This window comes from Staurois parvus, unplaced genomic scaffold (genome assembly GCF_062004578.1).
Source record: "Staurois parvus isolate SC_StPar_1 unplaced genomic scaffold, SC_StPar_1.0 ptg000249l, whole genome shotgun sequence".
NCBI lineage: Eukaryota > Metazoa > Chordata > Amphibia > Anura > Ranidae > Staurois > Staurois parvus.
The window spans coordinates 8,596,081-8,609,783 of record NW_028318045.1 but is presented as its reverse complement, the minus strand read 5'-3'; the positions used below and the strand labels follow the sequence as shown (position 1 = coordinate 8,609,783).

Here is a 13,703-nt window from a genome sequence, read left to right as displayed (position 1 = left end):
ATAAAGCAAGATTTGCAATGATGGTGGAACTCTCCTACACATTACTAATTATTTTATTTGGAAATTTACATATAGTTGGTGGACTTCCATCCAGATTTATGCTTATTGATTTATTAATTTATATTTTTTCTTTATTGTGTCACTGTGGAATAGTGGTGTCACCATCTGAATTTTTTTCCAGAATTTTAGGTGTATTTATGATGTTGGGACACATTTAACATGTTTTGGAATGATATTACGATCCTTTGTATTGGGATAAATAGAACCAACACACATCAAATTTAGTAACGCAGCGCAACATTTGTATTCTTTTAAATTTTGGTTCAGTACTGGTATTGTGTGTGGTACATGAAGACAGCTGTGGGAGTTTGGAACTGGATTTTTGTTAGATGCTGAGCACTAAGTTGTTCTACCATTTAGTTAATATATCTCAAAAGTCTGGGCATGTTTAATGCACATGGAAGTACATACATAAGTATATATACTGCAGAGAATAAAAGACGACACTAGCATTATTTAAAAAACTAGAAAAGCTACAATTTCTGGGGAAATTGTGTGAAGTGTTCTTGCCTCCACCAGTAGTCTACAACTGGAGTGGGCGGAGTAACTGGGTGGAGTGGCTTGAGTAACTGTTGTGTGGTTGGAGTGGCTGGAGCAACTGTGAAAAGGATTTGTCAGCTCCCACTCTAGTTTTGAACATTCTGCCATTCATTCCTATGGGACCAATTTCACCACAAAAACGCTGATATTTCGTGAACCGTTCCACAAAGTAATAGCACACCAATCGGGAACAATCCGCACGTTTCGGTATATTACTGTCTATGTAGTGTAAAAACTGTGGGAGGAGTTAGGGTGATAAATTTGGCTATAATAATAAGAATATATATGTGAGATAACAATAAGTGGTCTTGCCATGCAAAAACACTTAATTAGAAAAAAAAGAGTATTACATAAGAAGCAAAAAACCTAAGTGATGTAAAACTACAAAGGAAATTAAAAAGTTCCTAGAATATCTATGTTGGTGTTTCTGTGCATAGTAACAGTTCTATAGTCACATGTATTGATGTATACCATTAAATATATATATATATATGTATACAGTTGTGTTCAAAATAATAGCAGTCAGACATCACTTACCTGATCAATCACTGTTTTGGGTAGAAACAGGGGCGGACTGACAACTCATGGGGCCCCCGGGCAATAGGGGGATCATGGGGCCCCTGTGTCCTTGTCCATACTCAAAAAATCCTATGAAAAAAGTTCCAGGGGCATCTCATGGGGCCCCCCCTACTGACTCTGGGCCCTCAGGCAGTGCCCGAGCTTCCAAATGGTCAGTCCACCCCTGGGTAGAAATGATATTTCTACATGGCAAATAATTTACTAGCAGGTGTAGTAGAGTAATAGAAATCCAACAGACCCAACAGTCATGACATGCATGCTGCTGATTCTGTGTAATTGAATCACTAATTGAAAGGGGCATGTTCAAAATAAAAGCAGTGTGGAGTTCTATTAGTGAGGTCATTCATTCGTTGAAAAACAGGTGGCAATTATTGCCCTTATTTAAAGAAGGAAGGCACCAAATGTTGTACATGCTGGTTACAGTGCATTTCTCTCTGAAATTCTGAGGAAAATGGGTAGTTCTAGACGCCTATGTGAAGCCAAGCTATCTGCAAGAAGCCCCCGCAAAGTCCCACTGTTGAAGAAAAGACGTGCTGAAGAGGTTACAATTTGCCAAAGAGCACATTGACTGGCCCAAAGAGAAACGATGCAACATTTTGTGGACTGATGAAAGTAAGATTGTTCTTTTTGGGTCTAGTGGCTGGAGACAGTTTGTCAGACGACCCCCAAACACTGAATTCAAGCCACAGTACACTGTGAAGACAGTGAAGCATGGTTGCGCAAGCATCATAATATGGGGATGTTTCTCATACTACGGTGTTGGGCCTATTTATCACATACCAGGGATCATGGATCAGTTTGAATACATCAGAATACTTGGAGAGGTCATGCTGCCTTATGCTGAAGAGGAAATGCCCTTGAAATGGGTGTTCCAACAAGACAACGACCCCAAACACACCAGTAAACGTGCAACATCTTGGTTCCAGACCAACAAGATTGATGTTATGGAGTGGCCAGTCCAATCCCCGGATCTTAATCCAATAGAAAACTTGTGGGGTGACATCAAAAATGCAGTTTCTGAGGCAAAACCAAGAAATAGAGAAGAACTGTGGAATGAAGTCCAATCATCCTGGGCTGGAATACCTGTTCACAGGTGCCAGAAGTTGGTTGACTCCATGCAACACAGATGTACAGCAGTTCTCAGAAACAGTGCTTATACAACTAAATATTAAGTGATTCAAAGGAAAGCAAAAACTTCAAACATTTTTCAGTTTATATAGTGAATGTTTGAGTTTGTAAAGAACAATACAAACACTGCTATTTTTTTGAACAGTCTAATATTCACTTTTCTTCAATTTTTTTAGAGGAACAACACAAATTTGATATATTTTTCTTCAAGTTTTGATTTGGAATAGAATGTGTAGTGTTCCCAATGCATTTGTGTGTATGGAAATAAAAGCTATTAGAACAATTTTGAGCTTTATTCACTTTTTCCAACACACTGCTATTATTTTGAACACAACTGTATATACACAGGTGAAACTCGAAAAATTAGAATATCGTGCAAACGTTTATTTCAGTAATGCAACTTAAAAGGTGAAACTTATATATGAGATAGACTCATTACATGCAAAGCAAGACAGTTCAAGCCGTGATTTGTCATAATTGTGATGATTATGGCTTACAGCTCATGAAAACCCCAAATCCACAATCTCAGAACATTAGAATATTACATGCAATCAATAAAATAAGGATTGTACATAGAACAATATCGGACCTCTGAAAAGTAGAAGCATGCATATGTACTCAGTACTTGGTTTGGGCCCCTTTTGCAGCAATTACTGCCTCAATGCGGCGTGGCATGGAAGCTATCAGCCTGTGGTACTGCTGAGGTGTTATGGAAGACCAGGATGCTTCAATAGCGGCCTCCAGCTCTTCTGCATTGTTCGGTCTCATATTTCTCATCTTTCTCTTGGCAATGCCGCATTGTTCGGTCTCATATGTCTCATCTTTCTCTTGGCAATGCCCCATAGATTCTCTATGGGGTTAAGGTCAGGCGAGTTTGCTGGCCAATCAAGCACAGTAATCCCACAGTCATTGAACCAGGTTTTGGTGTTTTTGGCAGTGTGGGCAGGTGCCAAGTCCTGCTGGAAAATGAAATCAACATTGTAACAAGCGTAAACACAGTGAAAGATGCAGTCCTCCATTTTGTTACAGAAATCTCCATGTTGTCCCTCATTTTCCCCCCTTCCTCTCTGTTCATACACATTGACATATGGCCTGTTTGTTAGGAGTGTCACAGGCCAGGGCACAGCAGGGAGCTGAGCGAGGTGCCTGGTTGTCTGAGGGAGCTGTGCCATGTAGCATCACGTAAAAGCTAAGGCAAGCCTTCCCAGGAGTTCAAGGCATTCCAGAGAAGCAGGAAACCAGATAACACTTTTAAAATCCATTTTTCCCCTATGTCTCATATCTTGGAATATGAGAGACTTACATAAAAACCAGACATATCTTCAGATTGGCCATGAGGAGACAGTTTGGTAGGTCACACTCCCTGACTGGAATACATAGGAAAGCAGAAAATTACATCTCTGGAACCCTTCAAATATGTATTTCATATCTACCTGCTCCTCAGAGGCATCTGCATAATAAACTACCCCCGGTTGGCGTGTCACTTGCCTCTTTGCTGTGCTGTTGTTCTCTGTATATTTTTATATATATTGGTTACAACTTTTTTCTGTAAATATTTTTATTGCACCCATTTGACCTTTTAGTAATAAATCTTTCCTTCTGAAAGTGTTGAACTGTATCTATAGCTCTTTATTGCAATTTAAAAATTCCTGCTCTAAAAGAGCGAGCGCTACTGTGTTTGTTTAACCCTCTGTATAACCGGCCTGCAGTGACCGTGTTATACAGAGGATTATCTCAACCATTATAGTATTGTAGGTGATATTGCCGAGTTTCCTCTTCCTCTGTACAAAAAGGAGGTGGCAGCAGTGTTAAGGGTTAATTGCGTAATTAACCTGACCCCGTAACAATCGCTCAGGCTGCCGGTACATAGATTGTGGTCCAATTAGCTGGAAAATCGTTGTGCAGGGTGCAGTTGGGTGTGGCATTGTTATGCATCGCTGTTTTAGATTGGCTAGTCTTTCGGTCACGAGTTTGGTGAGAAGGGCTGGGGTCTGACGCCGCGTTCGTCACATATTAGTGACAGCGACCGTGGGATCGTCACATATTGGTGGCAGCGATCTTACGTCCGTCACAAGCATCCCCATAAAGCTCGTCTGCGGAAGGAAGCATGAAGTGCTCCAAAATCTCCTGGTAGATGGCTGCGTTGACCCTGGACTTAATGAAGCACAGTGGACCAACTCCAGCAGATGACATGGCTCCCCAAATCAACACAGACTGTGGAAACTTCACACTGGACTTCAAGCATCTTGCAGTGTGTGCTCTCCATTCTTCCTCCATACTCTGGGTCCTTGGTTTCTGAAGGAATCAGCCTTTCAGCATTACCATACCGCCATTTTGTCTCTTAGCCTAAGCTCTGCCATTTTAAGATAAGTATCCATTTTAAAACTTAGTACTTAAAGATGAATTTGTGTTTTAAGACTGTTCTTTACTTTCGATAAGAGCCTAAGGTTCCTCTTTTCCCTTCAGGTGTAACTTCCCTTTTTCCTCTAGCTAGCACAAGACTGAAAGCCTGCGGTTGGATATATCCTGTCGCAAGATTATTAATAATTCTAGCCAATGTTAAATAGGGAAATTGTCTGCTTTCTATACTGAACAAAAGTTCATGTTTGACGCACTTAATAATAATTTACATAAATGCCAAATGATTGGGCATGACTGACGTATGTAATATTCTGATTGGTTTATGCATACCTGACAATTGATTGGTTCTTCTATTTCCATGCATTGTTTTAAGTTTCATATATAAGTTTAAACACGGAAGAATAAATTCAGTTCCTTCTGAGATACCACCTTGTGTCTGTGTGCATTTCCTGTGTCTCAGAGGGGGCTCCAGGCCTGAGGACAGACACTGATCAAGGCCAGGGACTGACGGGGGTCAGTGGCTCGAGAGGAACGAGAAGACAATTCTTTTCAGTTTCCAAATGAGATGCAAAAGTTGCTCTCATCAGAAAAGAGGACTTTGGACCACTGAGCAACAGACCAGGTCTGTTTTTCTTTAGTCCAGGTAAGACGCTTCTGACGTTTGTTGGTCAGGAGCGGATTGACAAGAGGAATACAACATTTGAAGCCCATGTCCAGGATCCGTCTGTGTGTGGTGGCTCTTGATGCACTGACTCCAGCCTCAGTCCACTCCTTGTGAAAGTCCCCAACACTTTTGAATGGCCTTTTCCTGACAATCCGCTCCAGGCTGTGGCCATCCCTGCTGCTTGTGCACCTTTTTCCCTTCCACATAACTTTCTATTAATGTGCTTTGATACAGCACTTTAGGAACATCCAACTTCTTTTGTAATTACCTTTTGAGGCTTTCCCTCCTTATGGAGGGTGTCAATGATGATTTTCTGCACAACTGTCAGGTCAGCAGTCTTTCCCATGATTGTGATTCCTACTGAACCAGACTGAGAGACCATTTAAAGGCTTAGGAACCCTTTGCAGGTGTTATGGCTTAAGTAGCTGATTAGAGTGGGACACTATGAGCCTAGAATATTGCACCTTTTCACAATATTCTAATTTTCTGAGATTGTGGATTTGGGGTTTTCATGAGCTGTAAGCCATAATCACCACAATTATGACAAATCACGGCTTGAGCGATCTTGCTTTGCAGGTAATAAGTATCTCCTATATTAGTTTCACCTTTTAAGTTGCATTGCTGAAATAAATGAACGTTTGCACGATATTCTAATTTTTCAAGTTTCACCTGTGTATATCTACACACACACACACACACACACACACACACAGAGTGTGTATTTACAATTGGGAAAATAATTATTTGATCCCCTGCAGATTTTGTAAGTTAATCCACCTACAAAGAAGTAAAGGGTCTATAATTTTTTTTATCCTAGGTGTATTTTAAATGATAGAGATGGAATATCAACCAAAAATCCAGAGGAAAAAAAACAACACATGATACAAATGGCGTTGCAGTTCAGTGAGTGAAAAAAGTATTTGATCCCAAAGCAAAACATGACTTTGTGCTTGCCAACAATGGTTTCTGCACCAAGTACTGAGGCAAGACGTTTCTTTTTCAAGGCACTGTAAGTATTTGATCCCCTACCAACAAACAATTCTGGCTCCCACAAACTGGCTATGTCCTCATGTGGAACACAGATTAGTCCTGTCAATTTAAGAAGGCACTCCTAATGACAACTCATTAGATGTATAAAAAGACACCTGACCACAGAATCTCTTTCTTGGGTACCACCATGGGCAAGACCAAAGAGCTGTCAAAAGGACATCAGAGACAAGATTGTAGACCTGCACAAGGCTGGAATGGGGCTACAAAACCATCAGGAAGAAGCTTGGTGTGGAAGAAAGACAAAATAACCATCAAATCGCCCTCGGTCTGGAGCTCCATACAGGATTTCACCTCATGGGGTAAAGATGATGAGAAAAGTGAGGGATCAGCCCAGACCTACGAACATCTAAATATTCAGAGAATTGGAGAAAAAAGGCTGTGGTCAGATGAGACCAAAATTGAGCTTTTTGGCAATAACTAGATTCATAGTGTTTGGAGGAAGAAAAATGCTGACTATGACCCTAAAAACACCATCCCTACAGTCAGGCACAGAGATGGAAACATTAGGCCATTTATCTGCTAAAAAGGTACAGGCCAACTTTGCTGCAGTGAGGGGCCAATGTATTGTAAAATCTTGAATGAGAACTTTCTTCACTCAGCCAGAACACTGAAGGTGGGTTGTGGATGGGTTTCCAGCATAACAATGACCCAAATCATACCACTAAAGGCAACAAAGGAGTGGCTCAGGAAGAAGCACATTAAGCTCATGGAGTGGCCTAACCAGTCTCCAGACCTTAATCCTATCAAAAAAAATTTATGGAGGGTGCCAAAACCTCCACGTTGCCAAGCAACAGCCAAGAAACCTTAAGGATTTAGAGAATATCTGTAAAGAATCAAAAACCCTCCTGAGATGTGTGTAAACCTGGTAACCAACTACAAGAAACATCTTACCTCGGTGGAGAAACCCTTGTTGGCAAACATGAAGTACCAAGGCATGATTTGCTTGGGGGGGGGGGGGAAGAATCAAATACTTTTTATTCACCGTACTACGACTGAATTTATAACATTTGTACTTTTTTTTCTGGGTTTTTGGTTGACATTGTGTCTCTATCATTTAAAATATACCTGATAAAAATTATAGGCCCTTCATTTCTAAGTGGGCAAAACTTACAAAATCTGCAGGGGATCAAATCAATTGTCCTCACTGCAATTCTCTTGATTCCTGGCAATTGAGGCCGGGAAAAAATGTAATGCAGTGCGATGTGCACTGCATTACATTCAGGGGAGCAGTTGGGAGACATCCAGGGTCTTTTAGACGGAAAAAAATAATTTTTTTTTTTTAAGTAAAAAATTAGGGTTACACCCAAGCACATAACATCTTATTCATATATATATATATATATATATGCATATGCACTGATGACCTAGACAGGGCTTTAAAAGCATCACCTATAGAAAATATAGGGTACTGAAAGTTTATCACCATTTCACAAGTGCACGCGAATTTAAGGTTTGACAAGTTGGATATTTACTCACTGCAACCTCATCTTTTATATTTTACAAAGAACAGTTTAATTTTAGGACACAAAAAGAGCAATAAATTCCCCTAACTTGTATTTTTTACTGAAACTTTGCGGTAATATCATGAGACAAAAAATTGGAACTATTTTATTCTCTAGGGTCTCTGATTTCAGAAAATATGTTTGGGGGTTTTGTGTAATCTTCAGGCCTAAAATTATTTTTTTTAATCTTGTGTAAAAAAAATAAAAATGCAAAACCAGCTCTGGCAGCGAAAGGGATAAAGGATAAGCCTGACACTCCCCTTTCCTGATAAGCAGTTCTCCTTACACTGTAAGGTCTCTCTGCTCCCTGCTAGTCCCCGAGTGCAGTGCTGGAGACAGGCAGGGAGGGGAGGAGGAGGTAAACAGCGCAATGTTAAAAATATTAAACTATTAAGTCACCATAAAACCTTTTGTTTTTAAAACATTCCTAATATCACCTCTGATTTAAATACGGTTTTGGTTGAATTTTATTTTTTTTTTTTTCTATCTGGACAAGTAGATTGTCATGAAGAACAAGTAGATTGGGACACCGATTTAGACCCTTGGACAAGTAGTTTTAAAAATTTCCACACCCCTGTATCACACATAGTGTATATATACACACACTTTATAGGTGGCGTTTCTCTATGCTTGATATGGCTTCTGATCACTGTAATATTTGCCAGTACTCTGTGTACTTTGTCTTTGCGGGAGATTCATTTTGATCGCATACACTCGATTCCTTAGTAGCACTAATAATTACAATTATTAGTCATCATCCCTCTAAATTTACAACACACTTGACAGACTATCAGGTCATTTAGTAACTGAAATTAACACTCCCTTGAAAAAGAGGGATTATAGACATCTCTTCAGTAGCATATGTCTCCATTTTTCCTTCATTTCAGCGCTGTGGTCTCAGTCAGGGTCTTCCACATTCAACACTTCCAGGAGGGTTGAATTCTTGAGTTTCTGCCTTGTGCACCATGGTTCCTTCTTCTGACCCAAACATTCAATGCTCTTAAAAAGTGTGAATGGTAAAAATGACGGAAGCTGCAATGCTGGACCAGAACGGAGGTAGGAGACACAGGCTACCAGAGAAGGGTGTAATATATATATGAGAGAGAGAGAGAGAGAGAGAGAGAGAAAACTTGTCACTCTACAAGTATGCAGCCTCCGTTTTTTTAAATCGGGACTACCAACACTGAACTTGGGGCATTCTTTGAACACCAGAACATACTCCCCACTGGCTGTAGATGATCACTCATTGCCCAGTGTCAAGCCATGACATGACTGAAAAAGGTAGAAGGTCTGCCAGATGGCAAAACAGTATCTGTAAGAGTAACTACAAAAGCAATTTAACGTTTAATGCAATTGCAGAATTCATTTTTCTTTTAATTCTGCATTGTTGGGCCTTTAAACAGACATCAACATATTTAACAAGTAATTCAAAACATAGCAAAGAAATATTTAATTAGACTTGAAGGTAAAAAAAAAAAGCCCAAAAAACCTGTTTTTGGAAAAACGTAAGAAAAATATTTAGTGCAAGTAGTATGACAAGTACAGAAACATGGCAGCTTAGGGATAAAAAGTCCCCAATCATGCTTACTGCATGAGAGGGCCTATATGTACAAATTGATAATCCCCATTTTAAAGCTCTGTACATTTAAATGAGAGTAACCACCCTCCATAGCAGCATGTTGTACACAAAAACAGCACCGGAAATGCTATGAAAACTCTCTCCCCCCCCCCCCCCCCCCCAAAAAAAAAACCCAAAAAAACACCACACACACCTATCAGTGATTTAAAGGGTCAGTCCAACTTGGCTTTTCAAGTTTCAGTAGGTCCAGGCAAATGTAATTTTTTTTTTTTTGGATTCCCCAGACCCTCCCCACTATAGATGGGATTTATTTTCTATTGAGCTGTAACTCTGGGAGGCACATACATTCAAGACACCATGAAGCAGATTTAAGCTCAGCATTAATTCAAATATGAACTTTCAGCTGAAAGTGGACCATTCCTTTATATCAGAGAAATGAAGTTACAAAACGCATCTCCAAGCATTCTTCTTTTAGGCTGGTCTTGTTCATATGGGTTTCAGCCCAGAAAACCATGTGTATAGCAAACTAAAAATTTGCAAAGCTTTCAGCCAGTTTCAAGCAGCTTTTAGGAAGCCTTTAAAAAACACCCTTCTGCTCCAGGGTAGGGGAAGTTACACATCTTGTCAGATGTGCTTACTGCCTCTCTAAATAAGTTGCTAGCAGGCTTTAGTAAACCTAAACACAACCTAAAACTTGTTGAGGCCTGCTAGGAGCTTGGGTAAACCCAACATCTCTGCACTTCTCTATGCAATGCAGGCAGATCATAGCTAGTGGGTGGTTCCAACGGGGACCTGAGCAGAGCTTGCAGAAAACATCCTAACACCAGTGTCAATACTTTCCTAAGAGCCCTCTGCCATGATGTAAGCAGTGGACTAGCTCTTGGGAGGAGTTATACAGTCTGCAGTAGTGATTGTCCCTAGGCAGAATGCATCTGCAAGCACACCACCCTAAGCAATGCCTCTACTTGTTTTGAAGCCTGTAATGCACACTGAACTCACAGTGTGCAGTGAAATTAGAGCAAGCATATTGAGTACAGGGGAAGAGCCTATAGAACTAAAAAGGAAAGGCTGCTGTTCAGCTTTAGTTAGCAATTCCATTAATGGTGGTTACACAAACCCCTAATAGAACTAGGTCTAATTTAAAGGCTTAAACAAAGCTGCTTGAGGCTTGCTAAAAGATTTGCAAATATTTCATCACACATTGAAGCTCGAATTAGCAAAGTCTTGACAAAAGTAAAGATGGGTTAGAACTTCGGTCAGATTTTTTTTCTTTAATGAAGTCAATCTTTTGAAACCGCAAGAGAGGCAATTCTCCCACATAGGGGAACACAGACCTTAACAAATGCTAAGGCAAGCCCATAGAGGATTCCATGAATTCCCCATCACACAGTCAGTGTTGGTCCGGGGAATGCCTCCCGCAGAGGTTTGTATTCTGCCGGCTGGAAGCCATTCCGTCCAGGAAAACAAAGATTATGGTTAGCAACTATAGTGGCAGGCAGTAATCGCTTACGTTAAAGAAGACGAGGGGAAGGGAAGGAAAGGAGAAAAAAAAAAAGGATCGACTTGGGTACAACCAGCCTGCCCATAGATGAGAGTCTGGGCCACTTGCTGTTGAACTGTCCAAGATTCAACCAACCAATCTATGCCTGCTTAAGAGCTCTTCTAGCGCTTTCCCACTGTGCTGCAAAGGGACTTTTATTGGCATTTATTTCCCTACTGAACACGTTCTACCCGATTGCTTCCCGGATGAGAAAAAAAAATGGACATTAACAACATTAAAAAAAACAAAACAAAACCTTTGCCACTGGAAAAAAAGTGACTGAAGTTTCACTTATAATGCTACCAGCACTAGAGGTCTTTCTACCTCACAAAAAAAGGGCACTATGTACAATTGCAATGTCCTTACAACCAAAGAATAATATCCAATGGTGATGTTCTTCTTACAGCCAAAGCCATCCAATGTCCTTCAGGATATAATACTGGATTTAAGAATTCATTGACGTTATGGTCCCTCAGTTTTGCCACTTTTAATGTCCTCTTGTTTGTACTCCATTACAGCTCTGCAGAAAGTCAAACCAGCCAACTCATCAGAAAATGGACACTGTAGATGATCATGAGTTGCCTTGGCTAAAGTCAAGGCTTTTGCTCCTCTGTTCATGGTACATCTGTTTAAAAACATTGAAAGTGGTCCTTGAATCTTGCGGTGGTCGAGTATTGTTTTTCTCAAGTGGTTTATAAAGTGGGGTTGATTCAGCTGATACTGGCGATTTCTGAAAGCCTGAAAGTAAAGACAAGTAAATCAGTAAAATAAACACAAGCATAGAGTTTTTCTTCCGAGTGCTTCTAGATCTAGTTTTTCTTAGTTACTTGGGACTTTTCTCTCTGACTTCAAGGCTAACCCAAAGCAACTGTCAATCCGCTGTCCAATAATAATGCCTTTTTGGCTAATGAGGCACTGGAATAAACTTAGACTTGCACGTCACACTCCTGACAAAACAATTTCAGATGGGCACATGCAGCAAGCTTTCAGAACCAACAAAGTGAATAGCATTCACAAGGCAGCGCCTCCCCCTAGAACAGCGGTAGGTAACCTTAAAGAGGTGCAAATCTACCTGTACAACATGGGAGAAGTCAAATATCACCTGGGCCAGTGTCACCACTTCACCACCTGCCAAACACACTGGGTTCATTTTTCAGAGGAGCAGCAGTGCCTGCTGCACTTGTGACGGAGCCCTTAGTGGCATTTGGCAGCGGCATCCTTAGGGCTCGTTCACAAAAAGTTGGGGGTGGTAAAACCCTTTGGTTTAATTGCAGATTTATCACCCCCAGTCCCTACCCACTTTGACTGCTGAGGCAGCAGCCAATAAAGTGTACACATGCCACAGCAGGAATTAAACCCCCAGTTGCTTTTGGTGGGTGCTACCATCTACCAATCACAAACCATTCAAGTAAATGGGGCCACTCTGAAAGTGCTCCACAACTGCATGCATCTGTGGGGTCCAAGGGATTAAAGCAGGTGGTGAGAAAGCAACACACCGCTGCCTTTTCAACCCCTTGTTTGCTGTACTGCGCAAGGTTGCAGGGCACTTACAGAGCAGCATCATTCACTTGAATGGGTCATGCTTGGCAAGTACTACACCCACCAACTATGACAGGGCATACAACTCCTGCTGCGGCTGTGACATACGTACACCCCTGGCCACTGCAGCTAAAGGGGGTGTGGTTGTGGGTAAAAACACATAACTTTGGTTTTTACCACCCCTCCCAAACTGCAAAATGTAAATGAACCCTTACTATTAGTGCATCCGCGATTATCCTGGGTTAGCTGTGCTTTGCCATAGACTTTTTTATATCTTGCAGGTGTGGTGCACTTTGCTGCATTCAGGAGTTTTGGTGCACTCTCAGAAAGTGCACCAAACCCACAAGATATAATAAAAGTCTATCACTAAACACAGCAAACCAGCAGGAAAGCTAAAAAGGTACGGTACACTATACTGCACCAGCAGTGTGGGTAAATTGCAGCGCATTCAGTGTGAAAGCAGTCCTATACTATTATGCCCAGTGCTTCACACTGAACTGAAGATCTCTTCTTTCCTGCTGTTGGCACCACTCTGGAGACTGCTAGCTGGGATAAGAGGTGGAATGCAGTTGGTATCACTCCACATGGGACAGGAAACAGCACTACAGAGGAGGCATCATCCTATGGGGCTCTTACTCCCTACCACAGCTATAACTTTACAAGTAGTCACTCTGCATTGCATTCTATTTGATGCTTTGGGATGGTGGGTCAGCAAGCCCAGACTGTGATCTATGGGTTGCTGACCCTCGTCCTAGAGCTTTTAAAAGGCCCGATAAGTTTTCTTTAAAATAGGGACCTGTCAGGATAGCAATAGCGGAAGGGATAAGGATAACAGAAGATAAGATGGTCATCTTATCTGAAGTTTGAGTATTGCTGGCCTGTCGGCTACCAATCTCTGAGTTTGTGCGTGCACCATGTACGAGGTTGGGCAGAACAGCAAAGGTCCATGACACTCTGCACGATACTGAAGAACAAATCCTTTACATATTTATATAAAAAAAAAAAAAAGTCGCTTTGCCAATTAAAGTGTTACTAAACCCACAACAGTAAAATCAGTCTGTATATGCAGTAAAGCATGCTTTTATACTCACTGTGGAGCCTAAGGGGTTAATCCTCTGCATTGTGTAAAAAGGCAGTTTGATCCTGATTGCTCTGTTCCTC

General features: G+C 41.0%; 1 protein-coding gene across 1 annotated transcript in view; it reads right to left on the bottom strand.

The window, feature by feature from the left end:
* Positions 1 to 9,209: 9,209 nt before the first annotated feature.
* RESF1 (retroelement silencing factor 1) overlaps positions 9,210 to 13,703 on the bottom strand; it is a 30,987-nt gene continuing 26,493 nt past the window's right edge. The window contains exon 4 of the mRNA XM_089680734.1: positions 9,210 to 11,741. Within this exon, the coding sequence (XP_089536860.1) occupies positions 11,575 to 11,741 (167 nt within the window). The 3' untranslated portion in view covers positions 9,210 to 11,574. The remainder of the gene's footprint in view (positions 11,742 to 13,703) is intronic.